The sequence below is a fragment of the Callithrix jacchus genome, chromosome 2, assembly GCF_049354715.1.
Source record: "Callithrix jacchus isolate 240 chromosome 2, calJac240_pri, whole genome shotgun sequence".
In the NCBI taxonomy this organism is placed as follows: Eukaryota; Metazoa; Chordata; class Mammalia; order Primates; family Cebidae; genus Callithrix; species Callithrix jacchus.
In genome coordinates this window covers 113794369-113812893 of record NC_133503.1, presented here as the reverse complement: position 1 = coordinate 113812893, position 18525 = coordinate 113794369, and the positions used below count along the sequence as shown (strand labels likewise).

The window sequence follows — 18525 nt, the reverse complement described above, 5'->3', positions numbered from 1 at the left end:
TCATGGAGCTTCCAAAGCTGCAGGCCTTCCCTCTACAAGCCTACAAATTTCTCCTCTAATCCTGTTTGGTCCTTCAGTCTCTCCTGTCTCCTTCCCAGCCCTGATCCTTTGTTCTCCTAGAACTATGACTCACCAATTCAAGAACTCACTTCTGTCCCAGCGAAGAATACCATAAAACTGGGGGAGAGGACTATATTTTGAAAAAGCACATTCTGTATTTTAAATTTATATTAGACAAACAGCATAATTGTTTCTGGTCTTTTCATACACAAGGGTAAAAGTGGGGACAAAAGCCCTTGGCTGGTAGGAATTTGCAGAAGAGTGTTTTTTACAGAAGAGAGCTCTCTGGCATGGGGATGGGAGATGCGAATCTTGTTTGAAGAAGGCATCCTTATGGTACTCGAAGGCAGGTATAGAGTTTTAAGGTTGGGAAGTACCATACTGGAGGTTGGTCTGTGGCTCTCAGTGTTTCTCCATGCTAAGACACTGCTTCCCTGGTCAGCACAGGGATGAAGTCCATCCCTCAGGACTCTAGACAAAGCCTATTCTACCCTGAGTCTCATCCCCAGTGAGTTTCTCTCAACAAAGGATGTGCTTACAGGAGGTGTTACACACCAGTTGCAGAATGATGACCCAGCTGATGCTTTTCTAAACTACCAGAATCAAAGGATAATGGCACTGAATAGTTTTATTCATTTCTAGCAACTTTTAAAAATCAGAGAAAATGCTGTCTACCTCTGCTTTGAAATTGGACAATAATGGTTTCCCTTGGGAAGCTAAGCTATCTATCATTACTTACCTTTGGCAGCATAATATTCGGAAAAGATTACTTTTATTCTCTTTTTCTGTCTGCCCAATTTTGTACATTCAGTTATAAATTATATAGTGAATATTACTATATTGTATATGTAAATTCTAGAAAATTACTATATGCCAAAAATATGGCCTTATTAAAAAAGCATTCTCTTCAAAATAATTTTAAAAGATCATATGAGAAAATGAGGTTGAAAGTGCTTTGTGAACGGCACTACTATTTAAACCTAACCTGAATTTCTTACTCCACTTCCCTCCATCAGCATGTGTAACCTGGAATGTCACTGTTACTGAAATCTTGCATTTTTAGGGGCAGTTTTTACTTTGATTACATATAACTGTGGCTTGAAACAAAAGCATGGGGTGTAAATGAAAAGAAAAGTTAGCAACTATCTGCCAGGCAATAAAACAAAACAGGTGAACCAATGTTGACTGTCCCTGGGGTAGTGTAAGTCACAGAGAATCAGTAGATTTTCCTGTAGCAAATACCTAGGAGTGCAGACTCACCAATGGCATATTGGAGATGGCTAGATGCCTTGGCTCTCTTCTAATTTTGATTGAGAAACTTGCTTTGAAGGCAGGTTCATCAAAGCAGGGAAAGGCCATTCTAGCTGCAGTGGGTTCAAATTGTGTTGATGCAAGTATCCTAAAATTAAGGCAGGTGAAATAAAAATTGAGCACAAAGCACCGGGAACTCTAAACCAGGTGTTTGTTTGCTTTTTAATTCCTAAAGTTACTATAAGATGGATGGATTTTACTACTAAAAATATTTTACATGACAAAAGCTATCATAAACTAAGTTAAAAGATAAGTTAGGCCAGGCATGGTCACGGTGGCTTACGTCTGTAATCCTAACGTTTTTTTGGGAAGCTGAGGTGGGAGGATTACTTGAGTCCAGGAGTGTGAGACCAACCTGGGCAACACAGTGGAACCCCATCTCTACCAAAAATACAAAAATTAGCCAAGCATGGTCGTGCATGCCTGTAGTCCTAGCTACTTGGGAGGCAGAGGTGGGAGGATGGTTTGAGCCCAGGAGGCAGAGGTTTCAGTGACCTGAGATTGCACCATTGCACTCCAGGCTGGGTGACAGAACCAGACCCTGTCTCAAAAAAAAAAAAAAAAAAAAGGAAACAAAACTGGGAAAATTCATTTAAGAGATATGTGAGAAAGAGAGGAAGAGTTAATAGCTTTAACAGATAGTGAGATCCTAAAACTGTGTAAAAGAACATCCAACAACCAAGGAAATCTCAGGCAAAGTCAGTTCATAAACAGGTAATTAATGAAAGAAGAACCTACAAATCATTAACAAACATATCAAAGGCTGCTCAACTTCCTTAATCAAAGTTATGTAAATTAAAATTATTTTGGAGCCTTTTTTGCTCTAAGAAGACTGCCAATATATAGTATTGGTGAGGGGTGAGAAAAAAATGACAAGAAATCAAAAATGTATAGGCTCTTTGATTTACCAATTTTACTTCTAGGCATTTATTCTAAAGAAATAATTTACAAAGATGTTCACCAAAGTGTTGTTGATACTGAAAAGTTGAAAATAACTTCATTTCTATTGCCAAAGGATTGAAGTTATTAATGTACAAACATATATTTTAATAAAATCATTAAAATGATGCCTAGTAATAATCATTTATATAAAATATCTTCCCAACGTATTAAGTTAAAAAATTTTCCTTGTAAAAGAGAAAAGATAACAATTCCACTTATATAAAATAACATATATGCACATCCAGAAAGAAGTCTGGGAGAATATTCCACTGAAATAGAAGCAGTGGTTAGTTGAGGGGGCTATGAGTGAAATAAATTTTACTTTTTTACCTTGATAAAATTGAAAAACAAATTAGTATAATCTACTAATAAATAAAATTCCATTTTAAAACTTGGCACAAAATCTCCCCCAAATAAGTCTCCTCCTTAAAAACAGAATCAAAGCAAGTCGAGTAGAGATCTCTAAAAAAAAGTTTTAACGGAGATGAAAGTATTTCCTCTAATAGGCTGCTGATAGGATTTGCTGAAGTCCTAACCTGTGCACGTGACCTTATTTGAACACAGGGTCTTTACAGGTATAATTGAGTGAAGAAGTGGCCACCAGGCTGGGCCCTAATCCGGTATGGCTGGTTTCCTTACAAGATGATGGAGACTGGGACACAGGGAAACAGAATGGCCATGGGACAACAGATGGAGAGACTGGAATGAACATGCAGCGCGCGGCATGGAGTGCCAGGGATCCAAGGCCACCGCCAGATGCTGGGAAGACACAAGGACGGATTCTATCCCACATCTGGAGGGAGCACAGGCCTGCTGACACCTTTATTTCAGATTTCCAGCCTCCAGACCTGAGAGAGAACACATTTTGTTGCTTATAGCCACCCAGTCTGTGCTTCATTACAACAGCCCTAGGAAACGAATGCACAGGTCAGGAAAATGAAACATGTTTATTATGTCTCTGAAATCTAACTACATAAACAAATAGATATTCACTCTGATATTCCCTGTGGGGGGGAAATTGGTTAAAATAGAATTTTAAAATGAGATTTAAAAGCAAGGGAAAAAGCCATTTTTAACACTATAAAGAAGATGCAAAAGCAAAACTGAAGATAAAGTTCAACAACAAAGGGAATTTTAAAAGACAATCCATCCGAAATAATGAATTTAGCATGGACAGCACTTGCAGTTTAAGAGAAAAAAAAATACCTCAGTTCCCCTTCCTTGGTTCTGTAGGTGCTTTTGTAAAATCCGTGGAGAGTCTCTGAAAGATTGCCAGCATAGTGAATGACAACCGTGTATAGGAGCCCTGGAAGGAGGGGCTCAGGAGCCAGCAGCGCAATTTGCTCCTGAGCGTGATGTTCCAGGACCTGCAGCGGTTCTTCTGACAGCCTCTCTCCAGCTCCCTTCCTGAGGGTGGCCGTAGATATCTGTAGGTGGTGACTATGCAGAATGATGGTGCTGGTGGGCTGACTGGCTGTGATTTCTACTTCCGTGGTTCCCCAGAAGGTCGACTTGGTGAGGTTTGCATGGATCAGGAGATCATAATGAACTGGGATGATGTACTCAGGAAGTCGGATTTTATTCCAAGGAAATAGTGTCCCATTACTACCTTTTGGAGATGCTTCACTGCTCTGACACCATGAAGGAGTGGACACAGTTAAGAGAGCCAACAGTGAAAAAAGCAGAAATGACATTGTTGCAAGGGACCATTTGAGGGACGGAAATACCATCTTCTTGCTCAAACTACCTAGTGGAACAAATGTACAAAAGCAAAAATACATGTCACTAAAATGTTATTGACACAACATAATTTCAGCATGTATCCCCAGCATTCACAGAAACAGACACAAACTCCCAAAAGTACTACGTCTTTTCCAGAGAATAAAGGGACCTTCCCTATGTTATGGTTTCATGTAAGGAAGATGTTTATGGTTAGCAATAATCATTAACACCTAGTAGAAAGCATCATTTCATGTTCAAAGTTTAAATTAACTCTATGTGTCAGGGTTCTTGGTTTTAAGCAACAGAACAAGCAAGCTCTGGCTGATGTAAACAGAAAGGGAATCATTAGGGGATCCTGAGTGGCTCACTGAATGGGTCACAGAGTTGCAGGACATTTGGGAAACCAAGCTCACGAAATAGGCAAAACCAAAACCACTTGAGAGGAACATCTGACCAAGCTACCACTCCTCACTGACACTGGACCTTGGAGAAAGCCACTGTCGTGCCTTGGAAATCAAATGCCGTCACTGCTGCTGCCGCCACCACTAGAATGAGGTCTCCACTGCCCCTGGTAGTGATGGCAACCTTTAATAACATCAGTGTCTTCCTCAAATCGTCATGCCAAAAATTAATTACATATTTATTTAGCCAGGAAGAGATTAAAGAGTTCAATTTTCCCATTAGTTTGTGACAAACGTATCAGTCACCCACACTCTGTCTTAAAATCATCCACCAAGTATGTGTTGAATGCCTGTTACACACAGGCAGTGTGTGGAGTCCTGTGTGGGATAAAATAATACACAAGATACTGAACCTTTACCCTCAAAAACTTCAAAATCTGGAAGGACAGAAAACACACATGCACAAATAATAAAACACAATATGGAAAGTGTAAAATATTTTTAATATAATAATAAAAGGTGTTGGGAATAATGAAATTATATTTCCAAAGAGAAAGAGTGACTCTGACTACAGTGACTCCTTGGGATGCCTTCACACAAAAGCATTTGACTGTGAAAGGATACGTTAGATTTCTAAATGAAGGAGAGCATAAACAGGATCACAGGTAGAGCAAACCAGGGCAGGAGCTAAGCCACAAAGAGGGGACATAGAGGCAGCTCAGACAATTGATGTGGACAGAAGGGAACTCCCAGAGGACTTGATGGAGAATGGTTATATGAAAGGCAGGGAAAAGAGTAATTCCAAGATTCTACCAAGAACATGTGGGAGTCATGCTGCAGACCATATTTTGCACTTCATTTTAATGGCCATCAGACATAAAAGCAATGTGAATTTTAAGGGAGTTGGCCATCCATGCCCCAAGAATCAAATATAAGTTTTTATTTCTCTTATACAAAAACACACCTTTCTAATGGGCCTTTGCCAAGCAGGGCCCTACCAGGTGAATGCAAGTGATTGGCCCATCACCTCTTGCTCCAGTTGGGAAAAGCAGCAACCCTACAATGTGGAGCAGCAACCCTACAATGTGGATCCCTCGAAGTGTTCACAGTACATGGAATTCTCCTTCTCTGAGATGTCAAGTTTCTCAACTCTGGCTGCATATGAATGTGACCTAGGAAGCATTTAAAATTGTCAATGCCTGAGTCCTTATTGACAACAATTAGACTGGAATCTATGGTGATAAGATCAGGGTATGCTTTTTGGATTGTTTGATTTCTAGTTTGGGTTTTTTTTTTTTGTTTTTTTTTTAATAAAAACTGTCCAGAGATTTTACTGAGAAGCCAAGGTTGAACAGCTCATCCCGGCCAAACCCTGGCTTTCCCCTTTCAACTATATGTGATGAGATGCTACTTCAAGGCAATGACTCATGTACGTTCTTTAACCCCTCACTTCCTTGCTACCTTCCCAAATGCACAGCTCAAGGTACCTCCCTTCTCCTTACCTCTGGAGCAATATGGAGGCTAAACAGAAAGGATACCTACACAGTAAAGAGGGTCTTGGAAATCTCATAATCCCAGTTTAAAAGGCACCACCCAGATGAGACAGGAAGTGTGAACAGAGAGAACTTTTTTTTTCCTTTTTAGTTGGGGAACTAGAGAGTAAACGGAACTTGCGTTCTGCTTTCCATATGGAATTACTGGCAGCAACAGCTTAACGAGCATTGCCCTTGCCCCAAGATGGGATCCAGAGGGCTCTGTGAGGGTGGCAAGCTCAAGCATGTAAGGACTCTGAGAGATCTCCAACAGCCCCAGAGGAGATCCATAAATTCCAACTGGTTCTGAGCTGACAGAAAGGCTGATGGGCTACCGAAGGGGTTGGTACTGAGACCTGGTATCAGAGGGGTTGGGTCCATGCAGGGGCCAAAGAGAAACAGTTGTGCCTCAAGGAGGATGCAGTGCATGAGTGGGGCTTGGTTAAAAAAAAAAAACAAAAACATTTTGCACATGACTGGGGTGTGGTAAAAACTCCATGTAGTGAATAAAGGGCTTCACTGATAAATTATCCTATCAATTCCCAACAGTAGGCTACATCCAAGATTCTGTGACCATGTGCCAATGTGTTTAGCTCTTCTGAAAAATTTGCTCCTTTGGCTTTGCTTCCAAATAGTAAGTGTTGCAATTTGAAACATGGCCTTTCACGGTTGTGGCTGGTCTCCTAGGGTCTGGTTTTGCTAACAAGTTTCTGAAAGGGATGCAGTTAAAAAAAAGAAAGCTCTCAAAAACAGTAGTTTACTCAACATCAGCAGCTCTTCCAAAGAGAAGTACAATTCTCTTTGAAGTTAAACTGTACTAACACATAAAGGAATAGAAGCCAAGGAGGAAAAAGAACTAATATTTACTAAGCTCCTTCAAAGTGTCAGACACTTTGCACATGCTCACTCTCTCTAATAACCTATTCTTCTCATTTCAAGGTGAGGTAACTGAAGCAAAGAAACATTCATGTAACTTTGCCAAGTTCATACAACTTGTCCAAATGCAATCCAAGTCTGTGTGAGTATAAACTCCCTGCTCTTTCAGCTTCATCAAGATCTCTTCAATTTATTTTACTTTATTTTATTTTTGTTTTATGATGGAGTCTCACTCTTGTCACCCAAGCTGGAGTGCAGTGGTGCAACCTCAGCTCACTGCAACCTCTCCCTCCAGGGTTCAAGGAACTTTCATGCCTCAGTCTCCCAAGTAGCTGGGATTATAGGTATGTGCCACCATGCCCGGCTAATTTTTGTATTTTTAGTAGAGACAGGGTTTCACCAGTTGGCTAGTCTGGTCTCAAACTCCTGAGCTCAGGTGATCTGCTGCCCCAGCTCCCATAGTGCTGGGATTACCGGTGTGAGTCACTGCGCCCGGTCTAAGAGCACTTCTTAAACTTCTGCTTTTACTTTCTGATTTACTATTTGGTGCTCTACTCATTTTTCCTTTGCATGTTATCGAGACTCACAATGCACAGTTTTATTTAGAATGCCAAGTAGTAGACTCTGCTATTTTTTCTACAAATATGGTTACACACACACACACACACACACACACAGTAGATATACACATACATATACAAGTAAAATTATAAAGATACAGTAATATACATATTAGGCTTACAGCCAGAATACCTGGCTTTGAGTTCTTGCTCTGCCACCTACTGTGCAAGTTATTTAATCCCATTTTGATTTTCTTCATGTGTGAAATGAAATAATAATAATAGCTCTCTCACAAGATTGTGGTAAAGATTAAATGAGTTAAAACATTTTCAATCATTCATTCCACAAACACTTATTGAGAGCCTATTATGTGGGAGGGTTTTTTCTGGTATTATCAGTACAAGGCAGCACAGGTCCCTGATCTCAAAGAACTTAAAATCAGAGGTGGGAGTTTTAAGAAGTTTACACAAGAATTTTATAGCAACTAATTGTGGTTAGAGATATAAAGGAAAACACACATATACCAGAAGAGAATAACAGCAGACTGATTATCCAGGGAGGATCCAAGATGGCCGACCACTAACAGCTCAGGATTGTAGCTCCCAGTGAAAGCCCAGAGAACGAGACGACGCCACACTTTTAGACAAATTTTCGTCACTCACCGATCAGCCGATTCCCAGTGGAGGAGCCCCACGGGTGGCCAGCGCGACTCTTGTGGCCGCCGCAGCGGTTTTGCCGGCGTCTCGGCGCAGCAGCTCTTCATGCAGAGCCAACGGGACTGCTTCCCCTACTGACCGGAGTTTGGAGCTCCGGGAAGTCAGAGCCGCTTGTTGCAGACTCAAGAGGGAAGCCAGACCAGAGATTCCCGGGCAGAAGAGCACCATCAGTCTTACCGCTGCTATTTAGGCTGCCACAGTGGGTTGCTTGGATCCCAACACTGGGAATCAATAAGTCAGACGTCGACTCAGAAAACTAATTAGAAAGGCGGTTCATCTACAATGAAGGGAAAAAAACAGCCTAAGAAGGCCGAGTATACTCAAAATCAGAACCCATCAGCAACAGAACAAGCCCTGATGGAAAAGGACTCATCAGCAACCGAACAAGCCCTGATGGAAAAGGACTCATCAGTAACGGAACAAGCCCTGATGGAAAAGGACTGTGTTCCATTATCTGAAGTAGGCTTTAAAAGGTGGATGATAAGAAACTTCTGGGAGTTAAAGGAACTCGTTCTAACCCAATGTAAAGAAACTAAGAACTTGGAAAAACGGTTAGATGAAATGTTGAAAAGAACAGACAATATAGAGAGGAATACAAATGAACTTATGGAGTTGAAAAATACAACACGAGAACTTAGTGAAATATGTACAAGCTTAAACAGCCGAATGGATCAAGCAGAAGAAAGGGTATCAGAGGTCGAAGATCAACTTAATGAAACAAAACAACAAGACAAGAATAGAGAAAAAAGGATAAAAAGGAATGAGCAAAGTCTCCAAGCAATATGGGACTATGTGAAAAGACCTAATATACGCTTGATTGGTGTACCTGAATGTGACGGAGAGAATGAATTCAAGCTGGAAAATACTCTCCAGGACATTATCCAGGAAAATTTTCCTAATTTAGCAAAGCAGGACACTATTCAACCCCAGGCAATACAGAGAACACCACAAAGATATTCCTCAAGAAGACCAACCCCAAGGCACATAATCGTTAGATTTACCAAGATCGAAACGAAGGAGAAAATATTAAGGGCAGCCAGAGAGAAAGATCAAGTTACCCATAAAGGTAAGCCTATTAGGCTTACAGCAGATCTCTCAACGGAAACCCTACAAGCTAGAAGAGAGTGGGGGCCAATATTCAATATACTTAATCAACAGAACTTTCAGCCCAGAATTTCATATCCTGCCAATTTAAGCTTTACATTTGAAGGAAAAATAAAATTTTTTAGGAACAAGCAAGTACTCAGAGATTTTATTACCACCAGGCCTGCTTTACAAGAACTTCTAAAAGAAGCACTATACACAGAAAGGAACAACCAGTATGACCCTTTCTAAAAATACACCAAAAAGTAAAGAGCATTAACATAAAGAAGAATTTTTATCAACAAAAGGACAAAATAGCCAGTTAATATCAAACAGCAGCAACCCTAAATTTAAATCGACCAAATCTCCCAATCAAAAGATACAGACAAAATCTAACGGTATATCCAAAGATATACATAGACTCAAAATAAAGGGTTGGAAAAAAAAACGTACCAACCAAATGGAGAGCAAAAATAAATAAATAAAAAGCAGGAGTTGCAATTTTCACATTTGACAAAATAGATTTCAAAGCTACAAGGATAAAAGGATTAATGTAATAATAAGAGATCTTAACACCCAGATACATAAGACCCATAATGAGATTTAGATTCAACGAGACAGAAAATTGATAACGATATCCAGGACTGGAACTAAGATCCAGAACAAATAAACTCAATAGAGCTCTCCATTTTAAACACACAAAATATACATTATCCACAAAATCTAATGATATATCTAAAGATATACAAAGACTCAAAACAAGGAGATGGAAAAAAACCAACCAAATGGAGAGCAAAAATAAATAAATAAAAAGCAGGAGTTGCAATTCTCACACTTAATAAAATAGATTTCAAAGCTACAAGGATGCAAGGGTAAAAGGATTAATGCAACAATAAGAGATCTTAACACCCAGATACATAAGACACATAATGAGATTTAGATTCAACGAGACAACAAATTGATAACGATATCCAGGACTTGAACTCAGAGCCAGAACTAATAAACACAATAGAGGTCTCCATTTTAAATACATAAAATATACATTAACCACTTTAAATACTCAAAATATTGATCGGCCATTATTGAAACCCACTTTAGGAATGAAGTAATATTTCTTTTTCCCTCTTTTTCTTTTTTTCCCCTTAAAAAAAAAAAAAGAGAATAACAGCAGACTAATTTCCACTGGGCACTCTCTGAGAATATTTTAGCTGAGACTTAAAGGACAGACACAAGTTAACTGAGAAAAAAGGGACGGGGAGCGTGTTCCAAGTAGGGAGAACAGCAAGCATTTTGCAGGCTCAGAGAAGTAGAAAGTACTGGTTATGAAAGCCAGTGAACTTGAAACACAAGTTCAAGGCAAAGATGCAACAGGAGAGGCAGGCAGGGGCCAGAGTATCACACAGCATTAAAGGCACGTTAAGGATTTCAGATGGCATCCTAAGTGCAATGAGAAGCTGCTGGAAGGGTTTTGAGGTAGGAGGTCTTAGGGTTTCTTTCATGTTGCAAGAAAATCAACCCAGTTAATGTGTGAAAAATGGAAGACTGAAAGGAAGCAAGCGTAAAGGCCAAGAGGCCCATTAGTAGTCTAGATAAAGTAGGCTTGGGCTTGTGCTGGGGTGATGCTGAGAGAGGGGAGACAGGAGAGAGAGAATACATTATAGATGGATTCAACATCCACATCTGCAGTGGATTGGAAGTCGGGGATGAGGGAGAAAACGATCAGGGATGACTGCCAGGTTTCTTGAATTAACATGTGGATAGCCACAGGTGCTCATTATTGAGATGGAGCAGCCTAGAGGTGGAACAGATTTAAAGGGGAGGAGAAGAAATCTTGAGTTCTTTTTTTAACATGCTTAATTTGTGATGTCCATGAGATATTTAAGGAGAAATATCAAGCAGGCAGGTTTAGAGCCCGCAAATAGGGGTTTTAAAGGACTTTTCTGTACTTGACTATATTCCTTTAAAGGTTTAAAAATGATTGTCCTTTGGCCTCTGATCAAAGTAAAGCATCTGTCACAGTCAATTACTTCACAGGAAGAAAGAGTTCAAGATATTTTAGGAGCGTTATTTGAGCTGCCTGAGGTGATTCCGACTTTTCCCAATCACCAAGGAAGTCAGGGGCAACTGGTTGGGTTATTTCACCCTTCCTTTTACTGGGGCACTATTGGATATGAAATAGATCATCAGCATGGAGGTTCTTCTAAAGTTTTCTGAATAATGAAATTAACAAGTATTGTTGGTAACTAATAAAAATGCTGAATTGAATTTGAAAAAAAAAAAATACTAGAATGTTTCCATTCAGGCCCCACATGAAAATGTGCCACTTAGTATAATTCCAAATCTTTAGGGAAGAGACAACTTTGCCCAGCGTTAAAGTTTTTTTGTTTTGTTTTGTTGGTTGTTGACCATGTCCTGAGTTGAGGCGAATACTCTAGGTGTTTAATAGGAAACAGACAATTTCTTTCTGATCTTAGCCTACACAAAGAAATCCAAAAGTGTAAGAGTGTGGTCTTCCCCGCCCCCTCATAAAATTAACTTTCAGGCCCACCTGGCCAGTGAAGCACCCTGATAGGAAACTTAATTTGCGTCAAAAGGGGAGCTTTATCTGAATAAACCCAGCCAGAGCCAGAGCGAAGGGGAGAGAGAACTGCCAACCAGAACAGGAGAAGCAGGGAGCGAAGTGACCTTGAGGACACGCACGGCCCGCGCATTCCACCCCACCGATCGTTAACCCAAAGTCTCTGGGTTTCTCTGGCAGCTCCGGGCAGGTGCCCTCCTCGGCCTAACCCTGCCGCCCGCCCCGCGCGGGATCGATGGCCTGCAGGGCTGGCAGGCACCCAGGCGCTAGGCGGAGCGCCGAGGGAGGCTGTCGCCGGCGGAAGAGCGGGGAGACCCGCGGAGCAGGCGCGCCGGGCACGCGCCCGGAGGGACAGGGATCGGGACCCGGACCCGCGGGGTGGGCCCGCCGCCGACCCGCCGGACACCTCGCAGACCCGCCGGGCATCCAGCAGACCTGGGCCTAGCCAGCCACTCCCCCACGCCCTTCCCGCGCCCCGCCTCCGTCCTCCCGCGCCCCAGGCCTTCAGGCCTCCCTCGGGGACTCAGGGAAAAGGCGGGTGTCGCCTTCTCCTCTAGGCCCGCAGTCCCCTCCCCGCGGCTCGAGAGCGCTGTACCTGGGGATCTGGGGCCGGGCTCACCCTCGCGCCGCCGCCGCCACCGCCGCTAGCCTCGCCGCCCCGGACCGAAAGTGAAAGTGGAGCCTAGGGAGCGACGGGCGGGCGTGGAGCGGAGCTTCGACTGGAGCCCTAGCTGCCGGCGGGAAAGCCCCTGGCTAAGGCGGGAGCTGGGGAAAGGGTAACCCGGAGTGTGGCCGAGCGAGGGAAGCCGCAGCTCCCAGGAAGGGAATTGGTAAATGGGCGCTGCACGCCCGGGAAGCTGCAGGATGCGAGGTGGGGGATCAGACGGGGAGGTGCACGCCTTTCTGAACGTGGATCCTTCTGTGTGTGTGTGTGTGTGTTTTGAGATGGTTCCTGTTTTTGTCTTTATTTATTTTTTTTAATTCTGTAGCGTTGCGAGGGCAATGGATGTGCAGCAAAGGGCCGGTGCTCAATTGGGGACCGAGGCCAGGCTGGCGCTCACAGTCCGCCAAGCCTAGACGCGCTCGATGCCCATTGGACTACTAGGTGTCCGTCACCCCGCCCCTGCAAATGGGCTGAGAGCTCTTGGCCCGCCTTCTAAAGAAACAGGAACCCAGAAGTACTCTGGTTTTTTCTTGTGTTTTGTTTGTCTGTTTGTTTGAGGCAGAGGCTGGCTCTCTCGCGGAGGCTAGAGTGCAGTGGCGCGATCTTAGCTCACCGCAACCTCCACCTGCCGGGTTCAAGCGATTCTTTCTCCTGCGTCAGCCTCCCGAGTAGCTGGGGTCAGTGTCCCGAGTAGCACACTACCATGCCCGGCTAATTTTTGTATTTTTAGTAGAGAGGGGGTTTCACCATATTGGTCAGGCGGGTCTCAAACTCCTGACCTCATGATCCACCCGCCTCGCCCCCCAAAGTGCTGGAATTACAGGCGTGAGCCACCGAGCCTGGCCCCCAGAAGTATTCTGTTGTGGCAAATGCTGCACCCTCTGGGGCTTCAGTAGAGAATGACTACAGTGGGAAATACTGTAGCCGAGGAGGGCAGGTTAGAGATGGCCCCCAGGACTTTCCTGCATTACCAAGAGGCTGTACCCTAAGGATTGGCCGCTTCCCTCATCAACACGTTCCCTCTATTTTTCAAAGTAAATGGCCATTTCTTCATTCCTAAGAACAATTAAAGCTGCATAAAGTGGCCAAAAAGCCCATCTTTAAACAGTTGAGAGTAAACGAGGTAAGAAGCCAAGGAAACACAAACATTGAAACACCAAATGCTACAAGTTCATTACCAGAAAGGGGCCCTGATCCAGACCGCAAGAGAGGGTTCTTAGATTTTGCAAGAAAGAATTTGAGGGGAGGTCCATGGAGTGAAGTGAAAGCAAGTAATTAAGAAAATGAAGGAATAAAAGAATGGCTACTCATAGGCAGAGCACCCCCGAAAACTATTGATTGTCTGTTTTTAGGGTTTTTTCTTGATCATATGCTAAACAAGGGCATTGGGGGAAAATCTTGCAAAAGCCAAGGCAAGGGCCTGAAGCCCCAGCATGTTCTCATATAAACATAGAATTAGAAAAGAATTAGAAATATTCCTATATATAATCATATATAATCACCTAGCTATTCATATGTAATCGTAAATATATACATATATATAATCCTATAATCTTTATTCTTACTAATAAGTCTCAGGTCAAGAAGTATGGGACTGACGTGGCATTGGAAAAGAGGTGACTCTAAGACAAGATGCTCTAAGTCCTCTGTCATGCCCACATAAGGGCTGCTGGAGGACACCTTGGCTGTGCGACTGTGCCAGCGCTGTGAAAGTGCCTGCTATTTAGCCATCTAGGGAAGGAGACATCTGAGATGGCCGAGACCTCTCTCTTGTCTGGGGAGTTAGGAGAAAACTTTGCTTCTCCAAGCTCTTGTGGTAGTCCTGACGGCTATCAGGGAGGCCTGCAGACATCTGGGGACTTAACTATCTCTATGTGGTGCTGTGCTTCAGCGGTCACATTCCATGTCTATTTCAAGTTCTGCTTCTGTACCTGGTTCCTCTTTTTCTTAGAAGATAAGAATTAGTAATAGTAACAGAAGTCTGAGTGACCTTGTTATTTCTTGACAAGTATGAAGAACATGCTGACGCCTTAGGTTTTTCTCCTCCCCTCAGCTTCTTCAAAGTCTTGGGCCCCCTATCTCTAAGACACTGATTTACCTGACCCTATCACTGACCACCATTAATTACCTCATCCTACCTGCCCTTCCCCCTGCTTTGTACTCAATAAAAGTCAGAGTGTCCGGACACTCGGGGCCACTGCTGGTCTCTGCGTTTTGGGTAGCAGTGGACCCCTGGGCCCAAACTCTCTTTTCTCTCTCTCTGTGTCCTGATTCTTTATTTCCAGTTTCTCATCTCCACACCAGCAGGGAGGAACTCACTGGACCCTATAGAGCTGGACCCTATAGAAGGGGTGAATTATTCATGCCTATCCTTTTTAGACCATATAGGGTAGCTTCCTGATGTTGCCAGGCCATTTGTAAACTGTCATGGAGCTGGTGTGGGCATAGCTGTGAGGACCAGAGGTCACTCTCATTGCCATCCTGGTTTTGGTGGGTTTTGGCCAGCTTCCTTACTGCAGCCTGTTTTATGAGCACTCGCCTGTTCTCCTTCACCTTTTCACTTTCACCACCTCAAACCATCAGAGATGCCTTTTAAATTCCTCTTCCCTCTTGGACAGGGGTCGATGTCCAACATTCTCCTGAATCCCACTTCCTGGTTCTCCCCTAAAGCTGTGCTGCTGCTTAGCACTCCTCAAGGAAAACAGCAACTTTCTCAGCCTCCCTGATCTGTGTGGGAGTGTGATTCCTGTTCTCACTTACAGACCTGCGGGGAACCAAGAAGGTTAAATGAGGACAGACAGCTCTGAAGGGACCATCTTCCACATTGACAGAACCATAATGAGTTTGGGGAGATCTTGGTTCTGAGACAGTGCTGCTCAGTCCCACGCAGGTACCAGCCCTGACCCCTGCCCTGCAGAAGTCATAAGCCATGATTCATGCTGTTAGGAGCAGTTTTCATTCTTAACCTTTCTGGTCTATCTCTTCCTGATCAGTTTGTCGGCCACTCCCTTTCTCAAAGTATTTCTGCTCATGACACCTAAAAAAAAAAGAAAAAAAAAAAAAGATTCATGACCTGAATCTTGTGCCTACCTCCTATCTCATTCTGTGACTTAGAAAGTCTAACCTCCTGGGAGTGTAACCCAGTAGGTCTCAGCCTTATTTTACTCGGCTTCTATTCAAGTTGGAGTTGCTCTGGTTCCAATGCTTCTGACAATTTGGTGAGTGGGCCACGGTCCCAGTGGGAACAGGACCCTTTTTATGCGGTTCTCAGACTTTCTTTTCCCATGTCTTTACTGGCCTTCTTTCCTTTGAGAATGTGGGATCCCAAGTCACTGGAACAGTATTTCTTATTTTTTTTTTTCAATCTCATGTTTCCTTTTGAAAAATATATTTCATTCTGCCTATTCTCTCTAATCAAGGACATTTTATAATATAAAGATGAACACCCTATTCCAAGACTCAACTATGGTGGGATCCAGGGAAGTTTTTTCACTAAAATTCAACAAGAAACAAGGACTCTAAGATCTGGTAATTTCTGCATGTTCAGAATTTGGCAGGAGGCATCGGTGTAGGGTTCAGCCCTACAGGGCCCTGTGAGTCCCTCTCTGCTGGTATGGAGACGAGAAACTGTGGAAATAAAAGACACAAGACACAAAGAAAGAGAAAACAGAGTTTGGGCCCAGGTGTCCACTGCCAGCCAAAGCACGGAGTCCAGCTGTGGCCCGGAGTGCCTGGACACTGACTTTTATTGAGTACAAAGCAGGGGGAAGGGCAGGTAGGATGAGGTACTGGCTGTCAGTGATAGGGTCAGGTAAATCACGTGCCTTGGTGACAGGGGCCCAAGACTTTGAAGAAGCCGAGGTGAGGAGAAAACCTAAGGTGTCAGCACTTTCTTCATACTTGTCAAGAAATAACAAGGTCACTCAGACTTCTGTTACTATTACTAATTCTTATCTTCTAAGAAAAAGAGGAACCAGGAGCAGAAGCAGAACTTGAAAGTAGACCGCTGAAGCACAGCACCACATAGAGACAATTAAGTCCCCGGATGTCGATGGGTCTCCCTGATAGCCGTCAGGCCTACCACAAGACCTTGAAGAAGCGGAGTTTTCTCCTCACTCCCCAAGGAAGGAGACCTCTCAGCCATCTTGGATGTCTCATTCCCTAGCTGGCTAAACAGTGTGTGCTTTCACAGCGCTGACACTGTCGCACAGCCAAGGCGTCCTCCAGCAGCCCTTATGCCGGCGACAGAGGACTTAGAGCATCTTGTCTTAGGGTCACCTCTTTTCCCACTCCACGTCAGTCCCATACTTCTTGACCTGAGACTTTTTAAAGATTATATGATTATATGTATGTATATATTAATGATTACACATGAATAGCTACGTGGTTGTGATTATATATAGGAATATATATAACTATATCCTAATACTTTTCTAAGTCTCTGTTTATGGGAGAACATGCTGAGGCTTCAGGCCCTTGCCTCGGCTCTTGCAGGGTTTCACCCCCAGACTGCATCACCTTTTTACCACCTGAACGCTGAACACACACTGCTTCTCACATTGCATCAGCTAGAACAAGGAGGGGTTGGTAAACACTAATAATATTGTGAACCATATAGTGTAGGAGGGCTGGTTGGCCAGTTAAGCTCATCCGTTGCTTCTCAGTGTCTTAAGCCTCAGAGGTGAGCCAGAGGAATGAGGGGAATGAGGGAGGTTCTTCTCAGGCCTAAGCCAGTGAAACATGTACCACTTTGAGCTATTACTTAAAAAATATTGAATTCTAAATATTGTCAAGTAATGTTCAATTTTGCTGTAATTGATTCAGTTCTGCTTTCATTAGCTTTTAGTCAATTAATGTCAGCATTTGGCTCATTTCTCCTGTTTTGATGCCAAAGGTACTCCTCTTCTAATCATATTACCACTCTCCTTTTTGATGTAAAATCTCACGCAGAATCATGGTATAGAAAACAGACAAAAGCAGGCCTGCTCTGATTAAACAGGGCAGCTCCACCCAGTCAGCCTTGCCCACTGCCACCTGGCCCCTCCACATACACTGTGGTTCCTGGGACTCTTCCACAGGCTCCCAGGGCCCTAGGACTTAATTTTATAAATGCCAATTTAAAAAATAATAATGTCCGTCATTCTTGATATTCTTTATAAAGCAGATGACTTTTCTCCCCTCTGTGCCAAGTTGCAGAGCAGGCCTGCTTAACACCACCAATACCATCTTAATCAGAAACAGGGAAGAAGGTATAAATGCCATGTTAAAGACTGTTCCAAAGCAGGCCGCTGAGCTCATATCAACTAATAAAGTCCTCTGAAATGCGGCTGCTTGAAAGCATTTATATATAGTCTATCTCATAGGATCCTCACAGTGTACTTATGCAGGTGGCTAGTAGCTCCCCTTTTTTAGAATGAGGAAACAGGATTTGAGATGTTAAGTGACCTACCAGGGGCCACTACATGGAGAGAGCGTGCTTTAAAGTGAAGCCAGTTCAAAGGATAGCAGGACTGACAGAGACAGAGAATACTCCCACTAAAACCCTCAGCTCCGGCTGTCCTGACCAAGCCCTATCCTTGGACTTGCCATTCAAGAGGACCAATGCTTTCCTTTTTGATTTAGCCAGTTGGAGTCAGGCTTCAGAGAGAGTCTTGTATTACCATATGACAGAGCACCATGCGTGGGGAGCAAAGGATGCCAGCTTCTGTAGGAACAACTCAAGCAATTGAATGACCACAACTGCTCTTGAACTTCTAGAACTGTGGATCCTGAAGAACATTCTAGGTGCCACGAGTACTTATCACATGTTTCCCATTTCCATCTCTCAGGCATTTATTTCACAAGATGCTGCTGCCTAAGGTAACCTGAGCATGTTTCCAGTTCTTGCAGCCTTACAGAATCCAGGGAATCCACCCCTCTCCATCCTTCCTCAGTAGGTGACAGGGCCCATCTCACTGCTCTCCAGCCAGTCTTCTCTATTCCTGTTGCTTTTTCTCTTTGCTCATGTCAATAAGGAGGTAAGTCACTATAACGTATTTCATTTTTTTCTTTTCTTTTCTTTCTTTTTTTTTTTGAGACA

General features: G+C 43.2%; 1 protein-coding gene across 3 annotated transcripts in view; it reads right to left on the bottom strand.

The window, feature by feature from the left end:
* The window catches only part of ERAP1 (endoplasmic reticulum aminopeptidase 1), a 38207-nt gene extending 25754 nt beyond the window's left edge, over window positions 1-12453 (bottom strand). Inside the window, exons 1-3 of one of the 3 annotated variants that reach the window (XM_008991779.5) lie at window positions 12378-12453; window positions 3520-4060; window positions 1321-1459 (exon numbers count right to left, since the gene is read on the bottom strand). In XM_008991779.5, coding sequence (XP_008990027.2) covers window positions 1321-1459; window positions 3520-4043 — 663 coding nt within the window. In that variant the 5' untranslated portion in view covers window positions 4044-4060; window positions 12378-12453. Of the gene's footprint in view, window positions 1-1320; window positions 1460-3519; window positions 4061-12177; window positions 12244-12377 lie in introns of those variants that run through there. The other 2 variants (XM_035291174.3, XM_035291173.3) reach the window with 2 other exon arrangements.
* Between the last annotated feature and the right edge of the window lie 6072 nt (window positions 12454-18525).